At 48.6% G+C, this 26,641-nt stretch overlaps 1 protein-coding gene across 1 annotated transcript in view; it reads left to right on the top strand.

The window, feature by feature from the left end:
- COL13A1 (collagen, type XIII, alpha 1) overlaps window positions 1–26,641 on the top strand; it is a 92,693-nt gene that overhangs the window by 25,081 nt on the left and 40,971 nt on the right. The window contains exons 3-15 of the mRNA XM_009325984.1: window positions 2,894–2,901; window positions 5,570–5,596; window positions 8,200–8,235; window positions 8,874–8,900; window positions 10,660–10,710; window positions 14,545–14,580; window positions 16,063–16,089; window positions 17,189–17,215; window positions 18,305–18,331; window positions 18,440–18,466; window positions 18,759–18,785; window positions 22,768–22,833; window positions 26,499–26,615. Of these exons, the coding sequence (XP_009324259.1) occupies window positions 2,894–2,901; window positions 5,570–5,596; window positions 8,200–8,235; window positions 8,874–8,900; window positions 10,660–10,710; window positions 14,545–14,580; window positions 16,063–16,089; window positions 17,189–17,215; window positions 18,305–18,331; window positions 18,440–18,466; window positions 18,759–18,785; window positions 22,768–22,833; window positions 26,499–26,615 (503 nt within the window). The remainder of the gene's footprint in view (window positions 1–2,893; window positions 2,902–5,569; window positions 5,597–8,199; window positions 8,236–8,873; window positions 8,901–10,659; window positions 10,711–14,544; window positions 14,581–16,062; window positions 16,090–17,188; window positions 17,216–18,304; window positions 18,332–18,439; window positions 18,467–18,758; window positions 18,786–22,767; window positions 22,834–26,498; window positions 26,616–26,641) is intronic.

Raw genomic sequence — 26,641 nt, 5'->3', positions numbered from 1 at the left:
CTTTGGAGTTCACCACCATCGAGACCTGGCCCACCTGGTGGCAATCAGGCCTCTTTCTAGACAACTACCCCAATCTGGCTGGGACTGCAGCAGCCGGCAAGCATGGGGGACAGCATGCAGTGGTGTTGCGGTGACTCTGTTGCAGTTCACATTGCTTTCATGAAGGGTTCTGTGCAGCCTGGTCGACTTGTAGGCTTGCTCTTTTGGCTTGCAGGGTTGCCAGCATCCCTGACCAGGCCAGGGCAGCTCTGCCAGACCCCAGCCACGGGCAAGCCTCGTGCACTGCAGGCAGCACGGCCGGTGCTGCCCAGGAGAGGCTGGCTCAGCTCGGTCACCAGTGGTTAGAGCGGTTGAGAGCGCAGGCGTGAAGATCCCCTCCCTCCTTTGCCCGCTTTTTCCTCTAATGTGCATTAAATTACTTCTTGTTATATTAAAGACTGAGCCTCTTTAGAAGCTCTGCTCAGCCTTCTCGTTAATCACCGTGACAGAACATGACAAATCCACTTTGCTGAAGCATTATTTCACTTTGTAAAATCCCCAGTGCTTTGCAACAGCTTACCCAGCAGCACCTCCTCCCTCCCCACTGTCCTTGGGACATCTTCCCTGCTCCTCCTCCAGCCCATGCAAGATGATGTTGCTTTCAGAAGTGACTATATCCGAGGGCTTTGCTTCCTCCTGGATCATGTGGATGGTCCCAGCATTTGAAGCCCAGTCCCTGGATGGTCTCTACTGATTGATTTATTGCAGCCAAGGCTGTGTCCCCGCAGCTCACTGATATGTGTTTACACAAGACTGTGCAGCACCCCCTTCACATAACCATTAATTTTATAGAGGGCATATAACAAAGATAGGCCTCCAATATGCCTCCTGCCTTTGATCTGTGTGGGGTGCGTGGCCTGATGGGCCCAGAGCTGCCGGCATCGCTGATTTACTCTGCTCTGTGGATGTAGCTTCTGGAGCAAACAAAAGCTTATGTTTTCTCTCAGCAGTATTGCAATACCATTACAGGCTGTGCTGCTGTCTCGTCGCGTTTGGTCTGGAAGGGCAGGGATGGCTCAGGGCTTGCTTGCCTTTAAATTTTTCTTTCAACGTTAGCTAAATGGTTTGGTTCATGCAATCCACGAGTGCCCCAAACCCACGCAGACGGGTAGGCAGGATATTAAGGGTGTGTAGTGTTGCTAATGGAAATAAAGTCCGTGTATTGGCAAGCTATAAGCATTGACCTTGTGACAGGGTGCTTACTCTGAAACAAAATCTCTCCAAAACAGTTCTCTCACAGAACTTTATTTTCGTCCACGCCAGACTCAGAAAACTTTTTTTTTTTCCCTCCCAGTCTGGCATAAACTAGGATTCCTGGATTTGAGTCTGACCTTGCCCTCAAAAATGAACACTCTGATCAGAAACCCTTTTGTTGTTTAGACTTGGCATGCCAGGTAAGATAGCAACCTCAGCACCAACACCAGTGACAGGCAGTTGCCAGACCAACCAAATCTGGGTCCCCGCTGAGCTCCTGTCCTAAATTTGGGTCGAGTTGTTTTGAGTTGTTGCGCCTTCTGGCTGTGAATGTTGACCTTAGCACTGTCAGTCACCATGAAGGTGCTAAAGTTTTGGGTTTTTTTTTGTTTTAACCAAAAGGTAGCCTGTAGAGATAACCTCCTTTTGCTCAACCATGGTGAAAGCTGAGCAAAAGTCTAAGAGTGGCATTTAACAGTGCAATTTTAGGTCACCAAAGCTTGATAGCCAAACCATTTGCCGTAGTCCCCGGTATGAAGGAGTCACACTAAGTGAGAGATTTCCAGGGCGGAAAATGTTTGTTCATCCAAAGTCTCCAGTTTCTTTTATGGACTTTCAGCCAGGGGCATTTTCAGGATGACGACGTATTCTGCAGGTGCTCACTGTGACATCTGCCTCCCGTGCAAAGAAGAGGTTGCTGCCTGTTATCTGTCAGCTCTCCTGTTATACTGCTTAGTCTTACTTCTTGGCACTTTACGTAAAGAGGAAAAAAAAAAGAAAACAGCATGTCTATAAAATATGGAAAATGTAGAAACCCCTGACAGTTGTACGGTGTGTCTCGCTTCTCCCACAGAGAGGAAACCACAAAATAGTGAGTCCAGGGGTTTCTTTACACACACACAATATCTGTCAGGATTTTGAGGAATTTTCTGGGAACTGATGAAAGAAATGTGCTGTTTAAGCCCTAATATATACTGTACAACGGATTTGTACAAGGAAGATGCAGTGCTGCACACAGGCAGCTTCCAAAAATCTTTCCAAAATAAAAGAAACCCAAAGGATTTGAGGGAATTTCTTCCAAGAGGGCAGATTGGCTCCTATGGGAACAGAGGCAGAAGCAAAGGGGACAATTAGCTTGTACTAAAGAGAAAAGGTACCTGATGTGTTTAATAGCTGTAGTTTCCTCATTAACCTTTTCATGCCTTTGCAAGATCACCAACGCTGGTGGCAAATGTGTAGGCATTTTAGCAGCAAAGGTGCTTTTGCCTCCCCACATTCAACTTTCTCAACCCCGAGGAGCGGGCAGGATGTGAGGGAGAGTCACATAACTAATGAGTCCCCCATGCCCAGCGGTATCAGACTCAGGGAGGGGACCCCTGTGTGCCAAAGGACCAAAAATGAGTGTAACAGTGTTGAGAGCCTGACTTACATGGCCTTCCCTAACACAGGGCTTTCTGAAGCTGCCCTACACTTGCGGTGACTGTAAGCAGTGCTGCTAATTGTGGGGATACCTTAATTAATTAGCAGGAAGATGGTAGAATTGCATCAGCAAATGGGAGTGGCATTAGGATGTAATGTGTACAATGTGTTTATCTAGCCCTTCTTGTTGGATTTATTGCATTAAAAATTAATTATTGTTTATTTTTCTTCTCTCTTTCAGGCCCACCTGTAAGTACCAAACCTCTATGGTTTTAGAAGCTGTTGACAGAGAGTTTGCGGGGCATGAACTAGCGAAGTCTTCTGTCTGTAGTGTCTGGTGCAGTAGCCGCCTTTGCAGTCCTGGCACCCTGTCATCTCCCAAACAGCAAGTACTTGGGGTGCTCAGAACCCATATTGGGGTGGGATTGCTTTCGGCTGCATCGCAGCTTCCGAGGGTGAGACAGAGGGACCGCAGGGACGGGGACATGGCAAACGCAAGCAGCGCAGATATCTGTGTGTTACCAGTTGGCCCCACATACCCTGGGGGAATCGGCTGTATGCGCTTCACATGCATTGGATGCCACACGCTGAACGAGACGTGTTTGCGAAAAAGGGAAAGATAGATCGCAAACATATGGTGGGAGCTGAGCTGTAGGGACTTGTTCCCTGCTACTTACCCGGGCTTGCCGAACTGTTGGGCCTTCAAGTATAGCTGCACAACTATCAATTTCAGAGGAAAGATTGTGTTGACAGGTTCTTTTTCAAATGTTAGATAATGCAAAACCTCAGCACAGACGATTTAGGCTTCAGGAAAATAGCTAGGTTATTGCAGAAGTTTTCTTACAGCTATTAAGAGACCCACAGTGAACCAGACACAGCAATGCAAGGAATGAGGCCATATATCGACACCTCTCAGGATTATAAAGAAACACTATATTGTCTCTAGCATGGTCCTTCCAGAGGAAATGGTTTATATTCATGTACAATAGAGTAACTATACTGGGTTTCTGTGAAGGAACATGAGAAGTTAAACATACGGTAGTCATCTTTTGTCTGTTCACGCAAAAATGTCTTAAACGGTTTGCAGATGACGTTCTGAGGAGAAGTAGTTGCTGCACAACCTATTTTCCCCTTTCATCAAGTCGAAATGCTATAGACTGAACTCCCACAGATATACGAGCACAGCCCGATTTAATGACAACAATCTTCCAAAAAGTTGCACCTTCCAGGCCAAAAGGTCTGAAAGCATTTTACAGCTGGAAGCCCTGATCCACGCAAACCTTCAGCGATAGCTTATCCCAGGGGCTTTCGGGACTGGCCGCTGAAGCGGATGTATTTTGGTGTCAGCTTTGGGTTATTGGGAGGAAAGCACTGCTCTGGAGGGCGCTGCAAGTGGAGTCCATCCAGGGCTGTCCCTGCCACTCTGCCCTGGGCAGGCGTATGTTGGCGCTAAAGGGATGGGGTGGGCACAAAATTGGTAGTGGTGTTCGCATTTCTATTATTGCTGTGAGAAATTAGAGAGAAATCAATCGGTCAACTCAGACGTCTCCCGGAGAGCAGTCTGCACCTTTGCAGGGTGAGGAAGATGCACACTCCAGGCTTTCTCTGCTGCAATACGGCTTAGAAACTTAATACTGTAATGAAAGATTGAAGCCTGGCAGAAACACATGGGACCACCAGAGAAGTGCTGACAATATATGCTACCATATCCTGGCTTATTGCGACCCCTGAACCTGTCTCCACCCACAGACTTTCAGGACAGGCAGCGAGGAATGCTACAGCCAATGGAAATAACAAGAGGAAGTCGGGCAGACCAAGTGTCGTTAGCCAAAGTGGAATTTGTGTTGGGCTAACAGCACCCTCATCTCATTCAGGACCCCTGGGGTTTCTGGTCCACTGGCGAGCAAGACCGGCTCAGTCACTGTGAGCAAAAGTTCACCGCTGAAGAGTCAGAGTCCTCCGTGTCGCCATAGGAAATATTTTCCCCCCTCACATTTCTCGTGATTAAAACCGCATGGAAGCTCAAGTTTATGAGCAACAGACCTGTGCTCCTAACTGGCTGGTTGTCATACACATCATTCTGGATAGCGACCCCAAAGTGCTGACGACCCCACATCTCTCTCCCGGGTTTGTTTCCCAGCTTGCAAAATGCAACATGCCAGGCGGCAGGGCTTAGCCCCCAGTGCTGGTGTCGGCTTGAGTGTGGGGATGGGCAGAAATACTCATTACAAATGCACTGAACCCTGCTTGTAGTCTAGGACGAGCAGGAGAAAAGCCAGAGAAATGGATGAGCAACACCCCAGCAGCAAAAGGGGCCTTCATGCTCTCCTCTTGCCCAACAGATGATCCCACCATTATTCTTGAAGTCAATCGAGGCTTTGGTGAAGGCAAGGGCAACCCGCAGTCATGTAAGAAATTTGGTGAGATTGGGACTAAAAGGGGCAAAGGAAGGAAGGAAATGATGAAATCGTGCAATAGTCCTGAGGTTCCCGGACTCTTTTGCTGTCTGGACCACATCCGAAGGAAAAGATCCTCTCACGGACGTTTTCTTTCCCATTTCTGAACATGCAACATTTCTGTGGCAACAGCAGCAATTCCATACATGAAAAAATAATATTTAGCAGATGGAAACTAAGGAAGAAAATCAGAGCCCTGTAATTAGCTCGTTCTCCATGGACTTGCAGATACCTTCAGAGCCTGTGCGGAGAGCTGTGGGTAGAGCCATGCCGAAAGGAGAGAAAACTTCACAAACAGGAGATTAGGAAACTGAAGCAATCAGAGCTGATGGTCAAGGAGCTGTGGAGAGATTTTTAACCATTCTCTTTCCTAAACCCTTACATGTGATTTTGTCTCTTTATCAAGCCCTCCCTTCAGAGTTTGAAGCTAACTTTAATCTTTTCTGTGTATTTTGTTTCAGGGCCCTACAGGAAGACCAGGGCTCCAGGTAAATACTTCATTCTTTCTTTTTCATTCCCTTGCGCTCTCTGTCTGGCAGTACTTTCATCAATAGGCCTCCAGGGTTTGTAAGCTGGGAGAAGGTAGTGATCTTGCATAGCAAACCTGATGTGGAAGAATAGCATATTGCAAACAGGACATGGCTCATAACAGAGTACGGACCACAGGAGCTTTGTAGGACCAAACGTAAAGGTAACATAATCCCTATGAACCCTTCTGCATGTGGGAAACACACGACTTTTGAAGATGCCTTTATCAGCTTGAGGTTGAAGAGGCGCAGCGTGCAGTATTCTTGCTGATGGGGCTTGCTAATTGCAGCAGGATTTAAAAGGCCTAAGTCACTCTGGGACAAATGCAAAAGTCCATAATAACAGTATCTGCATCTGAGATAGATAGTCACGAGTAAGGAAGGAGCGTAGGTTTCAGGGTTACAGCTGCGTGCTTTCCTGGTGATGGCTCCCTGCTCCCCACGCTGCTGCTCACCTGGAGACTGCAACAGCCATAACAGGCAGTTTCCTAATGAACGAAATGCAAACCGTGCTGCTGGCTCTCCCCCCGACTCAGGATAGAGGCTGCTTGTTGCCTTTCATGTTCCTCTAGCTCCGATGTGGGAGCTGCGGACAGCTTTGCATGACTTCGTAACCAACCTACATGGTATCATCCACCCGTGAGTGCTCTTTCCTGGCTCCCTGTCACAGACAACCTTTCCTTATAAACATCTGGCATTTATTTGCTGTCCTACTGGGAGCTCCCCCTTCGCTATTATTGCTTGGAGGGCTGTAACGCTGCGCAGTCACATACCAGACACGGTGCCGTCATGTACCGCTCCGACACCAGGTACTCACTGGAGACCAGACACAGCTCAGCCCCGACCTTGGGCTCTTCCTGCTCGGGCACCAGCCACCGCAGAGCCAGGAGAAATAAAATAAACTTTTACCTCAAACCATGAGGGAGATCAGCCTGAGCTCAGCTCTGGAGGAAAGCAGCATTTAAGGGACTAAAAGCACAGGAAAACTCAGCATTATATTCTCCAGCAGCCACAAAGTAATCCCAGGGCAAGATGCTGACACAGGGAGTTTTGCTTGCTGCTGGCACACAGAGATAGGCAAATATTAGTGGGACTGAGAACCTGCCTAAAACCCTAGAAGAAAGCAGTTTCTCATAATATATCATCTACAAAATTTAAAATCAAGCAGCTGTTTAGCATTTCATCCATTTGCAAAGCATATATTGCTTTTCAATTTATCAAAATATGATCTGCATGGAAAGGAGTGCCCCCAATTCCAAACGGACCTCCAGCTCTGCAGAGGGAAGCGGCTAAACTTTCACCAGGTAACGGTTTGATCCCAGGCAATAATGTCCGAGTTTGGGATGCATGGCCAAAGGAGCCTCTGTGTACACCCGGCAAAACAAATAGAGTTAAGTGCATTTCCCTTCCAGAGATTTCAGACTACATTCACACATGTTGGGACTGAACATGGGGGAAGGCACAAAGAGGTGGCACCGATGGGGCTGGTGTTTCCAGCTGCAGAAACCAGAAAACCAGGTTTGTGTCTACAGACGCAGGCAGCCACAGGCAGGGACACTCTGTTTTACATATGGAAACCCCAAACATTGCTGGAAACAGAACAGAGAGATTATTATCATGTCATTTTTGCAAAATATAGAGCAAAAGCTACATGACCGCCGAAGCCATAATCATCAAGATCCTTTCAGCAATCATCTGCTATCTTCCAAATCTGCACAGCCTTCAGTTTTGGTGACCAGGAATGCAGAGGGGGTTGGTTTTTGTTTTTTTGGGTTGTGTTTTTTTTTTTTTTAAATTGCATCATTAAATTTAACTGTAAGAGGCAGAAAACTGCCTTGTAGGTAAGTGGTTGAAGAAAATTGCCACTGGTCTTGCGTTCATGTGTTTATGAGGCTCTGTTCAGTGTCGCCTGACCCAAAGTCATTCCCCAAACCACTGTTAGGATCGTTCGCACCCTGACAATGCACTGGGAAGTATCTCAAAGGGGTAGAGGACACTGAACACAGCTGCTCATATGTCTTCTTCCAGACATGCTTTTTCCTGTGTCAGCTTGTTTTCCCACATTTTTCTCTTGCTTCTGGACAGGACTGTATTTTCAAGTCTAAGAGAATCCTGTTTTAAAGTGATAACTCTATAAATAAATAGCTAACACCCGGATGACTTCGGTAGAGAAAGAGAAAAATGTGACAGTTGGCTACTGCAGGAAGCCAGTTCCCAGGACCCGGATTTTATGAAGTGTTGGAAATTGGGATTATACTTTGTTAGACTGAATACTCTTGCCCTTCTTTTGCTGCCTAAATCGCTGTATGTCATTTCTGTTGTGAGATGTGCTGGTTTGTCATATGCACAAGCAAACTGGTGGCTTATGCATGTTCCTAAAGGCAGGTTTGGGCACAGGCAATCACACTTTTCTTTCTCTCTAACTTCTTCTCTCCCTCTCTCAAAATCCCTGGACACTTGCACTGCAGTGCGAAGCTGTGTCTGTGGCACAGCTCATTTGTGCTATTTTATAACCTTGCTTTTGGCCAGTTTCCAATTGCCTCTGATTTTGCCTTAATTGCCAGGGAGACAAAGGTGCAATGGGGATCCCTGGGCGGCCGGTAAGTCGAAACCTCTTGCGTGTGCCTTGTCCTCCCGATCCTCTTCCAACCCTCAAGATTTTGGGGGGGCTTTCAGGATGACCCTTGGCGGGTGTCAGCCTGAGAACAGCCACCCTCCCTGAGCCCCACACCTGAGGGGACCTCCTGGTTGCAGCAGGGTGGCCAGCCCTGTAAACCGTATACATGCCGGCGGGGTGTTTCCATCCCCTCTGCCATATTGCTCAGCCCCGCCTCTGGTTCAGCACCCCCCCCCACCCCCCCCGGCCCCCCCCGGTTGGGTGCCTCCTGCTGCACCCTTGTGCGCCGACTGGGCTTGCTAACCGTGGGCTCGCTAACTCACACCCCTGCCTGCCACCGGCAGCTGCCCTTTCCAAATAACCCTGCCCTGAACAAGGCGGGGGCATCCCCTGCCTGGCTGAGCACTGTATTTTGGAGCTGCTCTTCACTCGGGCATCCCAGGGTGAGGATGGGGAAGAGGGCTGGGGCAGGAGCTGAGGCAACCCTGCTCATCCCAGCCCCATAGCCAGGGTTTTGGGGCGGGGGACCATGCGCTTGCTGCTGATGCCTGTGTTTGTGTCTCTCTCTCTCTCCCCCCCGCACCCTCTTGCATGTGGCTGCGACGGGTGCCACTGACCCAGGGACTAAAAGGGCAACACGGAGAGAAGGTGAGTCAGCTCCTTGCAGCCCACAGCATCCCCAACTGTCCTCCTCTAGGGCCAGCCAAAGCTCCCTGGTCACAGTCATGGCCGCTGCAGCCAGCTTTGGGCTTTCACCCCCCTGGGCTGCCCTCTCCCTTCCCCGGCAGTGTGAGTTTATCTCCCAAATTCCTTTCAGGCCACTCAGCCTCCAAAGATGCTGTGTTTCTTGTTTATGACAATTTACTAATAGCATAAGAGCCAGCGGGCACACACAGGGCTCCCCTTGAGGCTTTCTGGGTTTTAACCATTGAGTTTCTTCCCCACTGGCAACTCCACTTGCCCTAATCAACCTGTAGCTCCCCTCTGCCTCCCAGGTTAGCCTGATCCCCGGTGCAAGTCATAGCAAGGAAGAAACTGGCACGGCACGTTCCTATTTCTGACATGGTGGGACCTCTTCCTCCTAAGGAAAACTGATGGTATGGTTTAAGTCTGTGAGACTCCATCTCCCAAACTGTTTGCCGTGCAGCAAATTGGTGTTTTGTCCCTCCAAAGAAGCGGTGGTTTGCAAAGCATCCTACTGCTGGCCCCCATGTTTTGAAGTGTTTGACGCTTCAGCGTTAGTGTATTTTCCCCAGAGCTGTGAGTCACCTCCCACCCGCAAGAACAGCGGGATGGAGGTGTCTGAGGGGTGTGAACAACTGAATAACACTGTGTAGAAAACTAGGAAAGGAATTAATATTCACCTGATAGGGGGATCATCCGTGCAGGGCACTGCCATACCAGGCCCATTTGCTCCTATTCATAGGAGATAGAAAAACAGCAAGGAAGGGCAAGGTAGGACAGAGGTTCTCCTTCCTTGCTTTCAAGCTTCTTCTTGCTCATTGGAGCCAACCAACATTATCTAACAGACCAAGATTTCACCGCCTGAAGCCACCCTGCTTTTTCTCTGCGTGTCCTTGCATTTCTCTTTGGTCAAAGCTTTCAACATGAAGGGACAGCAGATAGATACAAACAAACAAGGGAAAAATCACTCTTAATTGCCCATGCTTCCCCAAAGCCCTCCGTGAGAGTCCTAGGTCCTTGGCAGGCCCCAGCTTTGTTTTGCAGAGAGCTCTGCTTGCTCACAGGCTGCTTGGTTTATGGGATGCTCTATCCCAAGGCTCCCCAGCCCTGGGCACTTCTGGAGCTGCCTCCCAGGAATATGCCATGTTTTCCAAAGACAGGGACATGTCCTGCCCATTGCACGTCGTGGGTGGCTAGGAGCTGGAGAGGCAGCTGTTTTCTTTTCCAGCAAGGACTTTGCTGTTTTCATCTGCATCCCAACTGAGTTTGAGAAGCACACAAGCAAGGCGTTTCTGGAGGCAGCCAGTGAGCTGCCCGCAGCTCCCATTTCCCTGGAGCCCGGCACATCCCTTCTTTTCTTTCTTGTGTAAGGAGACAGTACTCCTGGACTCGCAGGAAGGAAACAGCAAGGGCTTCAGGCCATTTTTCACACTTGTAATGGGGCAGAACCTCTGTTTTGCCAGAAGGTGTTTTATGTGTTTATAGTTTTCCTTGCTGTGCAGCTTCCATTTTCTGGCATGTCTGACTAGCTCCAAACAACATCTCTTCTCCCAAAGTGCTGGGGCAAGAGCTAGGGGAGGCCAGAACGGCAGCTGCCCCATAAGCCCTGAAGGTCTCACACCTTGAGCACCCTCATTTAACCCCGGTATTGACGGGAATATAATTGTCTTTGTATTTTCCTCTCCTTTTCTCACCCCTTTTCCTCTCCCTTGTGTCTCTGCAGGGTGCTCCAGGAGAAGCGGGCATGTCTATCATCGGGCCCCGCGGTCCACCCGTAAGTGGCTTCTTTCTCTATTTTTGACCAATGCAGGATGTGGGCAAGTTACAGGGAAAGACTTAGAGGGCTGTTAAGACATAGCATCAGCTGGAGAGAGTAAAAACCCTGTATAATGTGGTTCCCATGCTGAGCCAGGCTTGGTTTTATACTGCTATTATATACTATATATAATGAAATTACAGCTCATACTCCATAACAAATGAGGAAGCCTTCTCTTGCAAGGAAACCATATTCCCGTATTTAAAAGGAAGAAGCATATTTCCTTCTTGCAACAGGGCTGCTACCATTTTTGGAGAAAATACACCCTTTGCCTGGCTGATCTCAGCCTTTGGTTTCATTAGCAGAGGACAAACCCCCTGACTATGCAGAAGAGCAGGATCAGAGCTAAGCTGGTGTCTGGGGAACTCGCAAAGATGGGTAGTTCAGAGCTGTTCAGAGGTCCTTGTCAAGTACCCAAAATCTTAGAAACTCTTCAACAGCACAGTTACCGCTATCTGGAAAGTCCCTTAGCTGGCTGAGGAGCTGAGGAAAGTGTAGGCAGGATTTTGCACCCTCTTCCAGCAAAAGTGTCCCTGCAAGGTGCAACAAGTCAGCCAGACAAAGCTTTTTGCAAGGATAGAGTCATAAAAAAAGACCAGCATGAAGGATTGGAGCATTTACGTGCCCTAAATGCTGATTGTTTCTTGCACTGCGGTTCACCCATCAAGCCTCTGTTTTTGTCTGGATGCAGCCAGTCCTCCCCACTCCACCTCTGCACAGCCTCCACCGGAGATTTCCGTGAAAAAAGACCTGGAGACTCAATCTTCTCTCTCTCAGTGGGCACTTCCGATTTTGATTAACCTGTGAAGAGCACCGTCCTTGACTTGCAGAGAGGACGGGCCGCCGGCAACTTTTGTTTCACAGCAGAGGTCAAGTGAGAGAGACCTAGGCAGTGCGAACACTTGGCTACATCTGGCTTTCCAATTAACTTTCCAAAAGCCCCATGATAAGTGTTTCTAATAAGAAACAGCTTTGCTGGTTCCCAGGCCCACCTGCCTGGCACGCTGGAGTTTGAGAAGCGACAGAACCGAAGCCCAGGACACAAATGGGTCTCTCCAAGTGTTTTATACCCAGTAGACGGTCCCTGGCCATGTGGCCAGGTGAGGAGGAAGGGCTGGCAGGTCTCTCAATGCCAAGCTCTGAGCAAGACCACCCTGCTCCACAAGCAGCAGATTTTGGAGGGCAAATGCCCCACTGCTTTTTCTGTTTCTCACAAGCTGTAGCTCTCAGCCTTCTGGATAGTGTGGTTATAGTAATTGGAGAGAAAAGCTGTCAGTCCCTATCACTGTAGGTCCTGCAAAGAGACAGGCACCACTGTTTTCTGAAAGGACACATGCCTGGTCTGCAGGACAACTTTTAATGTTTGCTTTGGTACTGCTGCTTTGCCTCATTGCCTTTGCTGCTGTTTGGGAAAGTGCAGAACATGTTGCACCTCCAAAGCAACAGAAAACTTAGATGGCAAATGATACTTAAAATGGACTTCTGCCTACCCCAGTCAAAGCCCTGAGGTAGCCAGGACTGGCACAACTCCACACTTCCACCCTCAAAGCCTACTGTAAAGATGATCCAGTTTCCCGGGGAGCTGGTGATAGGTCAAAAGGATGGCTGAGCACTGAAGACAAACACGGAAACCCCGGCCAAGGGGCCACTGGGAAAGATGTGGGATGACAAATAGTTTCCAGATTTTTGTTCGGAGGTTAAAGTTTTCGCTAGAGCTCAGAGCTGCTTAACTTCTGGCCAGAGAGGGACAGTGCACCGATAGTGGCAGAAACAGACGGTCTTCATGATTTGGCAGCTCCTGGGATTACATACTTCATACGATCAACATTTTAAAAAGAAGACAAGGAAAAACAGTCACACAACAAAAACAGTCTCTTGGAATTGCTCGCTGCTGAACTGTTTTTTGGCCTGATACCATGCAAATCACTCTGCTGTCCTCCAAGGAGAAAGAGGCAGCAGTCTGTAGTCTACAGAGGAAGCCAAATTGCACAATTTCCAGGTTTTCTCCCTAATTCTTTTTTTAGCAGTTCTTGTCCAGGGAGGTGTCCAGCAGGGAACCAAAATTAATGAATTGTGGCTAGGTTATTCTTGATTCTTGCCTTTTCAGAAACCAGCGGTGGACAGATCCTTTAATTTATAGCCTATCTTCCCTCCTGGTCACTGGCCAACAGGACCAGGTGGTTTTATATGTATCTTGCAAAGCAAAGCTGACCAAGTTCAACTTTGCAGAACTGAAAAAAACAGTGCAAATGGGATTAGGTCCTGCTAGCGTTGTGTATAAAAACACAACTGTTCAGCACAACGCAAGGCATTTTGTGGTAAGGGCATCCCTCAAACTCTGTGAAGAGGTTATCTGGCCCCATTTCTGAAGGGCCAAATCTTCAACAAGTCTTTCTGCAGGTAGAGGGAGGCTGGAGGAGATGTAACCTGAAGGTGAAGATTTTCCCTGCCAATGTGGCTCTGAGCTCTCTCCCAAGGGATTAGCATTGCTGCACTGTGGCAAACCTCAGCCTTGCAGCCCAGCGTGCCTGTCCCCTCCGTCCCCTTCCCTTCCCTTGGCACCACATGGGATAGCTCTGGTTAAGGCAGAGATGCACCCACATGCATTTCTTTTCAGAAGTGAACCCTTGTTTATACCCAGCTCTTTCCTAGGAGACCCTTGTGGGACTCAGAGAGTCTGGTCATGGTATCTCAAATTGCCTAAGAAAACGTTTTCTTCCCCAAAACAAAGCATGAGAACACATGAGAAACGTGGGCTTTTTGGCATCGTAGCACGGCTTTCAGGGAAGGCAAGATGCCGCAGCGGTCACTCAATGAGCATGGTACAGGATTTACCTCATCCTGCTGTTTCCATCTACATGGGTGTGCTTCCAGATCTGCTGAAGTCTGGTCCATATTGCTTCCTGACTTGCCTCACACATTTTTTGGGAAATTGAGATTAAAAAATCCTTAAGTAAAGTGGTATCTTTTCTGGATACCCACAAATAATAGAGTAACTGTGACCTGGGATGTCACAGGTCCCAGAAACTGAAGAACTATGAAAAATTAACAGCCGTGACAATTTCTTTTTTTCAGTGTTTTTAAGTGGGTGATGAAGAAGCTGCCAAACACATCCCAAGCCAGTGTTTGCTGTACCTGATCCCAAACTGGTAGCCAATGCTGGCTAGCCAGAAAGAGGCAGGGGAAAGGACTTGGTGCTCATGTTCCTCTCATCACACCACCTAACTCTCCTTTTTCTCTTAGCTCTCAGAGGAAAAAAACAGAAAAGAAAAAAAAAATCATCTCTTCTCCAGAATTATTTGTGGGGAAAATGAATGCACTGGGACATGAGGTTAGAGGAGGAGGAGAAGAGGGATGGCTCTATTTAGACACCAGTGACCTGCAAGGTTTGTCTTGCACAGAGCAGCACCCTGCCTTAAACGCCTCCAGTTTATGGCAGCAAGAATTGCCATAAAATGAGCTCAGCCTCTGGAATATACTCCAAAAGCCTTGTGTATGGGCTAGGGACACCCATTTAATTAATGTAGAAACTTCCAAGGAAACTGCTTGCAGTCCAAACTGGACCTGCTCCAGGGTTTTCTGGCCCTGTACAAATTGGAGTGGGGATGAGAGATTTCCTCTCCTTCCCAAGATGCTTTCCCCTTGGAGGGGAATTGGGTCTTGGGTAACTCTTCAGAGACTCGTAGGATAAATGGGCAGAGGCTGGAGGGAAGGCTCTGTAGAGAGGACTTAGGGTCAGTCAAAATCCACTTCAGTTCCTCTAAACTGCTGTCTCTGTTTCATCCTTCCCAGGGACAGCCTGGAACAAGAGGTTTTCCTGGATTCCCGGTAAGTGTAACTGCTAATTTATGAGGTATGGGTGTGCAGTATTACTAGAAAATGTCATTAGTGCTCACTGTATCTCATCATTTCTGTCTGAAACCAAGGACCTGATCTGGTATCACTGGAAAAAGTAATTTTTTCTTCATTTGTTTTTCTTCTCTTTTTTTTTTTTTTTTTTTTTTTTAAATGATACTTAGGGAAAAAAAACAAACCACACAACTCTGAAAGGAAATTAATTTAAAAAAACCCAAGTGTTAAAATAACATAGTTGAAGCCAGATCTGTTCAGTAAAAGAAAACCATCCTAAGAAATACCCCCAAACAAAGAAAATAACCCCTAGGTAGGTGAAATTCCAAGCTTAATTGAGCCTTTAGGTGATACTGCGATAGCAGTGAGTGCCTGTGATCTAAACAGGGCCCTGCGTGATGCAGGTCAGCTGGGGACCATGCTAGGCTGAACACCCTGATCATGCCAAAGGGAAAGGACAAAAAGCACGAGGGGGTGATTCTTCTCCAACACCGTTACAGATGGACAAAGGAACAGAAAACAAGCCCAGAAGAGGACAAAGCAAATTTCATTTCAGTCCTACAGTTGCTGGCAACAGTCTCTGAAGCATTGAGGCTGCTAGAGAACTCAAACAGTTGCTATTTATTCTTATGCGTTTATCCTGGACGACTAGGAAGCCTAAGGCAAACACAAACACCCCCCGCATCCCTGCTTCCGCCAGGCAGCTCAGCTGCTGCTCCAGGACACGCGATGTGCCAGAGCAGGTCTGCGGGGGAGACTCTCACGCCTGGAAAACGGGAGGAATTGGCAGCCTCCGAGCTGTCTGACTGGGCTCCGTGGCTCTGCCCTTTGCGAAAAGGGGGGCTGTGAGCTGGCCCTGGGCTGAGGAGAAGCAGATCTCTCCAGGCCTTTGAGGTCTTTGGCTTTCGGAGGAGCAGAAAACAAATCAGCCCAGCTCATGAGAAACTGCCGGGTGGGACAGCGCTCTGCGGAGCCTGTTTCTCATCAAATAGTACCTTCAGCATGCTGCCGAGCTGTATGTCACCTCTTCCCTGGGACACTTATTATTTTATCATTTGCAAAAATTCCTCTTCCCCCGAAGGTGGGTGCCTTTTTAAATCAAAGTCTCGAGAAAACTGCTGATTTTCAACTAGTTTTCAAGACAGTGCAAAATTTGAAATGCTGAGGGTTTTTTGCGAATTGCCCATGAATCCCTCCTGCCTTCCCTTCCCTTCTTGTGTCCAGTGTTGCTGCTGAAATGGGCTGACAGTGAGCAGGTCCCTGCAGAAGCAATCAGGAAGCTGGGCTGGTACCCAGTGGGCCAGGGACCTGCCAGGACTCAGCAGGAGGGCAGAGAGAGTCACCTCACGTCTGCATCCTTTCCCTGGCCTGTGCAATCTTGCGACACATAGTGCTTGCTGGGGCAGATGGACGGACACCCCAGTGAAAGCATTTCTCATAATTTCTCCTTTTTTATTTCAGGGCCCTATTGGCTTGGATGGCAAACCGGTAAGCAAACAGCTTCTCTCAAGCCTTTCTGCCCTGCGTCCTGCTAGGTCCCACTGTTCTGCCGGCCTGCCTTTTATAGAGTATGTTTTTAAGAGAATTATTTTGCAGTGTCATGCACATGCATGGATTAAAAGAAAATTAGAAGGTTGGCAGGCAGGAGGATACCACAAATGTCTTGGGGGAGATGCAGGAGTCAGATTAGGGAAGGCAGAGTGTGCCTGCTTCCTTTCTAGGCAAATCTATAAAATAGCACTTCACAAGTGCAACAGCCTGGCTGCTGCAGGGAAAGCAGGCACTCCCACCCTAAATCAGACAGACAGAGCAGGCCTCTAGGCACCAGCCCTCTGCCTTAGACAGCTGACAGCCTCATTTGAAGTTGACCCTGCAGCTTCTTTCTCTTTGCTCCTGTGCTGCAAAGAGTTGCAGCAAAAGAGGAAAGGACCCTAAAGACCTCCATGCTGTTTTTAGAGCCTCCTTATAATCAAGTTTGTAGCAGAGAGAGTGAGACCTAAGTTCTTCCCATCCTTCAGAGAGCTAGGCACAAATATAGCTACTTCCCTATGACCCCAACTGACGTGAAACCCATAGCTCCAGGCAGCCCCATAGCCAAATTCCCTACCACACTTCCTCTAGCCATGCTGTAATGGAGAAGGAGCTGGTAGCGCATAGCTCTGGCACCTAATGTCCTACAGTAGGACTGTGTTTTTGTCATGAGGAGCATCAGCCTGCCAAGGCCAGCAGTTATCTCTCTTATACTGCTCTGAGGACACACATGTGAGCCCCAGCAAGGCGCACTGCACTGCACTCAGCTGTAGCTGCTCAGCCAGCCTGAGGGGGGCTTAACCATGTCCTGGCCATGCCCCGCAGAGCCTTTGCACCACGTATTCATCCTCCAGAGCTTTGTTCTCAGCATTTTGGGTAGTGGAGAGCGGTGTGCCGTTAGATGTGTGAGTGAAGCTCCACATGCACAGCATTGCACCTCCCTTGACAAAGTACAGTGACTGCAGGTACCTCCCGAAGCAAGTGGTAAGCGGGTTAAGCCATCATCTTCTAGAGAGTGCAATGGCCTAAGCTGAGGCATGTTCTCTTTCTTTTGCAGGGTCATCCTGGACAGAAGGGGGAGATGGTAAAAAAAACTATATGTTTGTCTGTGGGTGACGGGTTGGTTTGAAATTACATTGCCTCTCAGCTGGAAACGAGCTCATAGGCAGGGTGGCAATCCTAGTTTAGCTAATGCACTAACTGTGTCCCTAATTCTGTAACTTCATAATAGCAGTGGTGGGATGCACATCTGTAATTTTTACATTATGGCTATCCGATTCATCATGTCACAACAGCAACTCTCTAGTTATGCATGGGATATGTTTTCCTTGCAGTTAGCAATTACGTTCTTTAAATATACTCTGGGAGCTGACATTTTTCGTGGTTGGCCTCATTGCAGAAGTAAAAGTTGATGGAAAATTTTCTGAAAACCCATCTGGCAGCTTTCAACTTATCTAACAAAAAAAAGCATATTTTTTGTATTAAATATCTTTCTTTCCCCTCTTGAAGCTCTGTTTCATATGTGCATCGTACTAAAATACTTTTGGTTGAAAATGATAAACTTAGGCCACACTTGATGGAAACCCAAATGTGGTCTTGTTCCTCTCTACATCTCTGATGATGAAATCCCCAAACACGAATATGCCAAGCTAGCAGCCCTGTAGTCACCTTTGCTCACTGAAATGCTGAACGTTTTCTTCTGCTAATTCTGTTTTTTGAGCCAGAGTGTCAGTGTAACCCTCTGGCAAGCACATGTTGAAGATCCCCCTTCCCCGCTCCTCGGCGGAGGGGTGAGCTGACATCCCCCTGTTGCGCAACCCTAGCTCAGGCAGTTGCAGCTCAGGCTTCAGCCCTGGCTGCTTCTGGTTTGATCCCAGTATGTCGGCCGAGGAGACACGCTGTCAACTGAGGTCCTGGGAACAATAAGGGTGTGTTTTCCTGATGATTTTTCCCTTCTTCTTTTAATAATTGCCCCCCACAGTGCAGCCAGAACATGTGTGCATTTTCACTCCTCCAGAGTAACAAAGGGAACCCAGATCTCTCTTGGGAACTTTTCTCCACAATTGTTTTTAAAAGCTGAGTTTCCACCTACTCCATACGCTGAGAGTTTTTGTCTTCTTGTCACTGTAAATGGGAAGCCATCTCGCATTCATGACAATGTGTTTCTTTAAAGGGTGCTGCAGGTCCCAGGGGACAACCTGTAAGTATCCCATCTCTTGCAGTCGCACCTCCTCCTAATCCCTTTCCCCTTGCATGCACTGAACTCCTTCATTTACTGAGGGCTTTTTTAATCACTTTTCTTTTATAGGGACCCCCAGGACAAAAAGGAGAAAAGGTAATTTTAATGGGAGACGTGTTGAAAATTAAATGTAAAAAGTGAGCAGGGAAGGGACTCGATGGGCTTGGTGCTGCTCCTTCTGACTTTGAGTGGCTAAGAAATACAGCAAGAACAGAGGGCTCTGGGGAGAGGGGACAGGAGGCAGGGTGCTTGTTGGGTGCAAATTGGCATAGCTGCACTGAATTCAATATAGTCACAATGATTTACACCTTCTGGATCTGACCCCGTGTGTTTATTTTGGTCCTCTCTGTGGTTTAAACTCTTTCCTTTTAATCCCCTTCTTTCGCAGGGTCAGTGTGCAGAGTACCCACACAGGGTAAGTCATTAGTGTTATTATCGTCTGTGCCTTCCTGCATGTTAATCCTCCTTCGTTTGAATGGCTTTTTGTTGGAAATATAGATCGTTTAATTAACAAGATGCGTCATCTGGGCCCTGAGGGCAGCGCTCGGCTGATTGATGTGTTTCGCAGAAAAGCAGCAGATAAGGTTTTCCAGGAGGGATGTTGGTTCTCCGGTCTGTTCCTGCCCACTGGGGCTGACCCTCAGCTAAATGCTGTCATTGCTGCTTCCTGGAGACCCTCCCATGCTCTGTGCTGAAGCGAGGAAGGTCCGTGTCCTCACCCTAAAACCCGATGAAACCTGGGGTTTCTAGAGGAGTAGAGGTCACCCACTCACATCTTATGCTCCTGGACCAGCTCCATCCTGCTTCCACAGCCTCTGCTGTGATTGCATGGCCAGGAGCAGTGGGAGGTTTGCAGACCTCGGGGAGTCTCTATCATCATTCCTCCCTTTTTCTTCTCCCTTGTGCTGGTCTCAACCCTGCATAGAGACAAGGGGAAGGGTTGTGCTCCCTGCCCGAAAATAACCCTGACCACCCCTGGCCATGGTGCTCTGGCTGGTCCCTGGTGAGCTGGTCCCCATGCCGGTCCCCCAACCTGGTGGGCTTTCTGCCTTCAAAGAAGAGGCGGAGAGGGAGAGTTGATAACAGCAACCGTTTAACGAAAGCCAGGATGTTGCCCCACTTGCCTCTTCATCCTGGCCTGGCTGGCATGTACCGCAGCCAAGAGAGGAGAGAGTACATCATGGGGTTTGAGGGGATTACAGCGGTAAAATTTAACCAGCTCTAAAAACAAACAGAGTGCTGAAAATCCACTGGAAATGCATTGGAACGACATCATATGAAGTGGCTGGAATTTGTAATCTGGGTGTACAGGGAGACAGGCTTAAGGGCTTTCTGTTTATTTTTGATGGGCCTCTGGACAATTAGCTGGGCTCTGGTCCCTGGCCCCGAGGGAGCAGGGCCCTGGATGTTCTGTGGGACAGAGGCAGGGGAGAGAGCTTGGCTGGCAGTGAGGGAGAAGGGGGCCGTAGGTATGTGCCAGTACTGGTACAATAATAGCTGGTCAGCTGTGTTTATTTAGGCAAGCCGGCTCACTAGATTGTTATGTTAAAAAGAAGCTAACAACAATGTTCACCCCAGTGGTGTCCTGTGTTCCTGTTACAGCCCTTGGCTCCAACTGTCCTCAGTGCTCAAGGTGAAAAACAGTGGCAGGACCCACAGCAACACTGGGAAACAGAGGTGCAGATTGTGCATCACTGGGAGTAGTCTGGGCTCAGACCTGGGGGCAAAGGCACGCTGGTTTGGTGGGTCGGGGATGTAGGCACTCCAGGGTGACACGCCGCAGGGCTGTGACAGCAGGGAAAGGGCTGGTGCAAAGCCTCACATCCCAGCAAAGCCTGGTGACGTTTCCTTGGCTCTCATGGAGGTACTTCTGGTCTCATGAGGCAGCAAGCTCAACGTTTTAAAAAGCCTGTGAGTCATTCCAAGGCAGAGACATGCTCACGGGAAGGATGACTCTCCTCAGATCAGCTCGAGGGTGGGCTGTCCTGAAGGGTCTGGTCACAGGCTGCAAGTTCAGGGAGCCAGAGGCACAAATCAACCAACAGAGGTGCAGTTCTCTCTTCCTCCCAAAACGAAAATTAGGATGAGCCTTGTTGTAAAAATGCTACACATTTGACTGAATTGCAATTTGTTCTTGCTTTACTGGTTGACAAGGTCCTTTGTCAGATATTCTGGGTGCGGAAATGAAAACCAGCATCCTGAAAATCCAGGGATGTTGTTTCAGTTTTGTTTCATCTTTGTTTTCTTAGGAAGGAAATGTAAGGTTAGGATGTATGCCTTGGCTCGTGCTGTAGTTTCCTATTTTTTTTCTGTGTGAGTCTGCATGGCCTGCAGTGCTGTGAGGGGCAAGCCCAGGCATGGGGCTACCCACTCAGTGTGAGCTGGCCATTTGAGCTGCTCCAGAGTGCCACCCTGGGGAAGTGCGCTCAGCTCAGGGAAGAGGGGGACCAGCTGTGCTCCGTCTGCTCTCAGAAATGCCGTGTGTCTAACTGACCACCTTTGTGTCATCTGTCTTCACTGTCCCCTAGGAATACCTAAGTACCACCCTTGCAGCCCTGCGCTCTAACCAGATCCTTACACTAAAGGTTTGTGGGTCACAGTCTGATGGGACCCAGTTCTGATGCAAACGCACAAGGATGTGGATCCAATATTGCATGCTGCCTTCTGAAAAAAACTTGCCATTGGGACACAGAAGGGGCAGGGCAGGAGCTGGGTGGAAGAGGCTTCAGATTTCTTCTCTAAACTCTCCCACTTGCACCTGAATCCATTGCTAGGTCTTGTCTCGCCTCTGTTTTCAGTACTGCTTCTCTCCATTTTCCTCCTTATCCTCTCCAGCATCCTCCCTCCGCTTCCCTGTAAAGCTGCCTAGTATTTCAGATACACTTCAGCACTTGCGGAGCCAGGCAAAGCCAGCTCAGCTGGCTCTGGGTCACTTGCACAGACATGCTAGGCACACCTAGCATGGGGGTGTGGCAATTTACAGCAACATCCCCCTTGAGAAGATCAGCACAGTCCCAAATGCTCTTCTGAGCTATGGGGCCTCCTGCACTGTCTTTTAGAAAGACAAGGATTTCCTTCAGATAAAATCAGCCTAGCTGATTTTCCAGCAGCACTGCTTTTGGTTGTGATAGCTTGTGGCTGTCTGGATCAGTGCATTCAAACACAACTGCCTGATAACAGGGCGGCAATGCTGCAATATTGGGTTGCCACTTCACTTTGCAACAGGACTGGATCCTTGCTTTCACTGCAAACATGAAGAACACTGTTTAAAGGGATTAAAGTGCACTGCTTCGATGCGTACTGCTACTGTGGTGGGAGACCTATGGGCACACCTCTCAGATCTGAGTGCACAGCTCACCCTGGGGAATGTTGCACACAGGGGCATGTTTTTGTGCCTGAGCACAGAAAGCCTCTTTCTCTTCTCCCTGTGTAAATCAAGAGCAGCTTCAATGGAAAGCTGATAGGAACAGGAAAGTGGATCAGGTCAGAGGAGCATTCCTGGGCCTGCAGCCGGCACGGTGGGTGCCAGGCTGACAGCAGCATGCATGCAAGTGGAAACTGGATACAGCAGAAGGATGAACAAATGCTTCTGAGCTTTAGTGCATTTGATTTCTGTGCGTCCGGGTCAGCTTTGTGCCCTAAGGCAGCATTCCTGGCTATAAGCAGTCAGAGGCTGATGTTACTGTTAAATAAGGAAAAGCAAAGCACAGGCTCCCAAGGCAATACCCTGCTCAAGGCTCAGAGGCACCTAGGTCTAGTCTTCTCCCTTGGCCATGATGACTGTGTCTGCTCAGCTAAATGAACCACACCAGGACCTGTTTGCTGGCTGTGATGCCTGCTGCTGGCCCCGGCTAGCATCTCTCCACTCCCTTCCACGCCCCGAGGAACGGTGAGGGCTGGAGATGCACTGCGTTTCTTGTGAGGGAAGATGGAAGGAAATAGGAAACCATACTTGGAAAACTTGGAGGAAATTCACATTTTGATAGTTACCTCAAATCTGATGATGATAAATTAAAAGAAACAGTCCAGTCACCAGAGAGCTTGGCAGAGCCAGTGGGGCGATGTCTTGCAATCAAAAATCCCCTGGGTAAGTTTTATTTCCGAGCAGAGAAAGCAGCAAAAGCTCTGTGCAGTGGGAGCATCGCGTTGGTGAGTGGTCACCCTGCACCTGCCAGGACCGGCACATGGCAAGTCCCCCTGTGAGCAATGCACGGCACAGAGGAGCTCAGAGGTCTGCCGGCAGGTACCCATGCTGTGCGCGGCTCTCATGCGGTGGTTTATTTTCACGGCAATCTCTCTGTTCCCCTCTTCTCTGTTCTCTCCCCTGGCTGCTCTCTGACTCTTGGTGCCCTAATGGCCTCCTTTGCCCTGTGACCTTCTGGTTTGATCTTCTTCAGCTGTTGCCTCTCCTCAATTCAGTGCGGCTGGCTCCACCTCCGGTCATAAAGAGACGCACTTTCCAGGTAGACTTCTCCTCCTCGTTGCCTGTTTCTAAGCCTACCTTGACGCTTGCAATTAATCAGCTTGCTACCTGTCTTCCCCTACAGAGAGGTTTCCAAGAGGTTCAGGCAGAACTGAGGGACTTTCTTTGAAGTGGGGGAAATCTTTGATGTGATAATGTGGCTAAAAAGAAATGCAGTGAAGCCAGTTTTTTAAACTAAAAGAAATGAGCCATGAAACTGTTCTCGGGACTGTCGACAAGCAGTCTCCTACCTTAAGGAGTCAGTTCCTGCATATTCAATCTCCAGAAGAGGTTAGAAACCTCTTGCTGAAATGCAGCTAATGTTTGTGAAATTTAACTGAGATGAATGAATAGGCAAACGCTTCTTCTAAGGGCTAGTCTAGTCTGAGACACTTGGGAAAATGTGTTTAAATAAGGTCTTATAATGGTTTCATTAAATTGCATTAAATCTTTGTGTAAACACATTTATTTTGGTTTTCAGGGCCATAATTCATGTTTAGTATAGTTTATTTTGGGAATTAATTCATAAAATGAATTATGGACGTATGAATAGTGAATAAGAGTTGTCCATAGTCAGAGTTCATGACACTTTTAATGAGCCCACTTTAAGCTCCCTCATTCCGTCAATTGGAATTAACTTTCCTGGGTGGACAAACCACTGTAATTACCCCGCTGAAGTGTGCTGGGCACCCTCTATTAAGTGGCTGGGTTTTGTCACCCCGCTGCCTGTCTAGACAGTCAGATGCTAGCAGGGAACTGCAGTGTGCAATACAGGCCTTTACCACGAGGTGCCTGGTCCTTGCCCAGTGCTGGCAAAATCCTGACGTTATCACTTGAGCCCGTGATCTCAATTCAGTTTCTATTGATTCAGCATTTGCACCACACAAAGCCCTACGGCTTGCACTGGTTACCCTTCAAAGCGACAGTCCGAAGAGCCAGGCCAAGGACTGACCTCTTGGAAACGCTTTGAAAGCTGAAGTTTGTATCCAGGATGAAGTGGGAAACTTGAATTGCTGCCTGCATCCTGTCGTCAGCCGGGGCTGCAAATTCCCTTTGTCCCCAGAGGCTAACTTCACCGGAGAATTTTGCCATGATCCATTTTGCTGTTGCCATATTCATTCCCTAAGGGCAACAAAGTGTAATCCACTCCTACAGATCTGCCAGCACCAAGCAATTCCAGGAGCCCGACATATGAATGCTAAGAAAAAATGTGAGCTGCAAAATAAATATTAGCACCAGCGCCTAAGAGAGGAAAATCCTGCTGCTGCCTCTGAGCACATCAGCAAGAGTGCTTTGCCCAAGGGCTTGGGCTTAGCAGAGACATGAGCTGAGTGGAGACCTGTGTTAGGAGGCTGAACAAGCATTGCATTGCCGAGGCACAATCAGAGTGGCTAACTGTTGTTTAAAAGAACTGAAAAATAGCTCCAGTCAACAGCTAAAAATATAGAATGACATCTGATGAAAATTACACCTGATCTCCGACTTACTGTATCCACTTACAGTCTAGTTAGACCTGTGGGGGTCTTTTTGTGCTGAATGCATTAGTAAGACTATAATGATGTGGTAAACAACATTTTGTGTGTTTAGGGATCCGTATGGATGGGCACTTGCTTACACAAAGCACGCTCTGTCTGATGCAGCGAAGCAAAGGTGATACGAATGGGAGTTTGGGTGAGCTCCTTCCAGCCATTCCCCGTGCTGGGGCAGGGCTCCGCTCTCCCCACCTCCCCGTCCCCTGCCAGGGTGCCAGCACCAGTTCCCAGCACTGTGCTGCATTTCCAGTGCCCTAAATCTGGAGCATGGACTGGGCTGACAGAGAGCAGCTGAAGTGGGAATAGAGGAGGGAGAGTCAAAGGGAGACAGGCAAAGCCCCCTTTGCCTTCCCATGGTGCCCCACCATGGGTGCTGTAAGATGCATGCACCCTTTCGTGCACCTATAGTGGGGGTGCTGTAAGATGCAATGGGGGGGAAGTCTCTGAAGCTGGGCTGAGAGGTCAGGGCAAGAGGAAATCTAGAAATATAGTCCAGTGTCCTCCAAACCTCTTGTCTTTGTTGGATCCACATTCCCTTCCAAATTTAAAAGCTATGAGACCATTTACAGGGCTGTTGAATAGCACTGAGTATGGAGGATAGGAAAGGTCAGGAAGGATCCTGTGTCCCATTGCATGGGCCACAGGGTGAGCCAGGATTCACTTACAATATGGGGAAAAGAGAGGGCACCTTCCTTGCCTGGCCTAGCAGGCTTCCCAGCATGGGCTGCGGGTCGGGCGGCTCAGCGGCGGCTCTCTTGAGGAGAAGGGATGTTGCTCCACACATGACCAAGCTTCCCATGAGCCTGGCCCACACGTTGGAAATTTTCTTTTAAATAGAGCTCATGGCAGAAGGGATGAAATTTGCAGCTTATTACTTTAATTTATCATTCTAAATAAAGCAAACATCCCTGTATCTGCATGTTTTACTAAAGGCAGCCAGGATAAACAGCACACTTGGTAGGAACACATGCAGGGGACAGTTTTCGTGCATTCTCCTGAACACACAAGTGCGTGAGAGCAGACTTAGTTTTACCCAGCAGCAGCGTATAAGGCTGTAGAGAGGATAAATGCAGCTGAGACTAAACTGCACACTCATTGATTTATAATTAGGAAACAGCCATGTTTGATTTCTAGCTTCCCATGGATCCACCAAGGAGAGTTTTTCAAATTTAAATTGGGTTGCTAGCAGTAGGATGTCATGATATTTTATCTAGGGAGGGGGAATGGGAGGGGAGCCCATGAGACTAAGCAGCTTGGTGTGGGTGCCACAGCGCGTTAGGAGTTTGCTGGATTCATCAATTATAGATCAGCAGTCTGGTATTCAAACGTGGCGCTTCCAACCCACTGTCTCCTCAGCGCCGCTTGGTCCCGAGTCTAGGTCCTTTGGGCCAGATGACATTGCTGAGGCATGAGCCACAGCCGCCGAATGGCTACTGAGGGGCCTGGGGAGGAACCGGATGAAACAGCTTCGTTTCAGAGAGCTTAAAATGGCAGGTGGCTCTGCACGCACTAGCTTGTTAAATCTTACAAAAACAGGCTCTGCCTGGCGTACATAGGCCTGTTTTGGGCAGGCTCCAGAAATGCCATGATGATCGTGTTATTTTCTTTTGGTTTTGTGGCGTTTCTACTTTTGGTCCTTGGCAAAACAGAGGGAGTGTTGTCCAACAAATATAGCACAGGGATAAAACTAGGCTGAGGTAAAACACTGTGGCTCTGCCTGGAAGTGCCAGTGTGGTCACGGGAGGCTTTGCTTCATATATGACTGTCAAGTGCTTTTGGAAGCCTCCTGAGAAGCTCAAGAGATGTTGGGCCTTGACATATAAATTGTACTTGACTGACTCATGAAGAAAAAGATCTCTTCGGACTGCTCGGTCATCTGTAGGTCCCTTCTAAAGAGAGCTCTGACAAGGTGGCCTCTAGTATCTTTGCAAACTGTAGGGTGCTGGCTCCTGCTGCCGAGGCAGCCTGGCCTCAGCGGGGCTTTGCTCGCTCTTGGAAACCTCTCCTGGCACTAACCTGGGACTTGCTTCTACCTCTTCTGCTTCAGCCAGGCTGACCTGCCTTGGGCCCTTGGGGTGGTGGTATGAAGGGTTTGCTCTGCCTGCTGATAACCCCTTGTTTTAACGAACCTCAGGGTGAACAAGGACAAGCGGGAATCCAAGGTCCCCCGGGGCCCCCTGGCCCGCCAGGGCCCACTGGACCAGCTGGACCCGGAGGAACCCCAGGACAGCCTGGGCCAGTTGGGCCGCCTGTAAGTCCAATTACAAAAAAGCCTTC

This window comes from Pygoscelis adeliae, unplaced genomic scaffold (assembly GCF_000699105.1).
Source record: "Pygoscelis adeliae isolate BGI_AS28 unplaced genomic scaffold, ASM69910v1 Scaffold4, whole genome shotgun sequence".
In the NCBI taxonomy this organism is placed as follows: domain Eukaryota; kingdom Metazoa; phylum Chordata; class Aves; order Sphenisciformes; family Spheniscidae; genus Pygoscelis; species Pygoscelis adeliae.
Note: the sequence above shows the minus strand (reverse complement) of the source record. Positions and strands in the feature narration are given on the sequence as shown.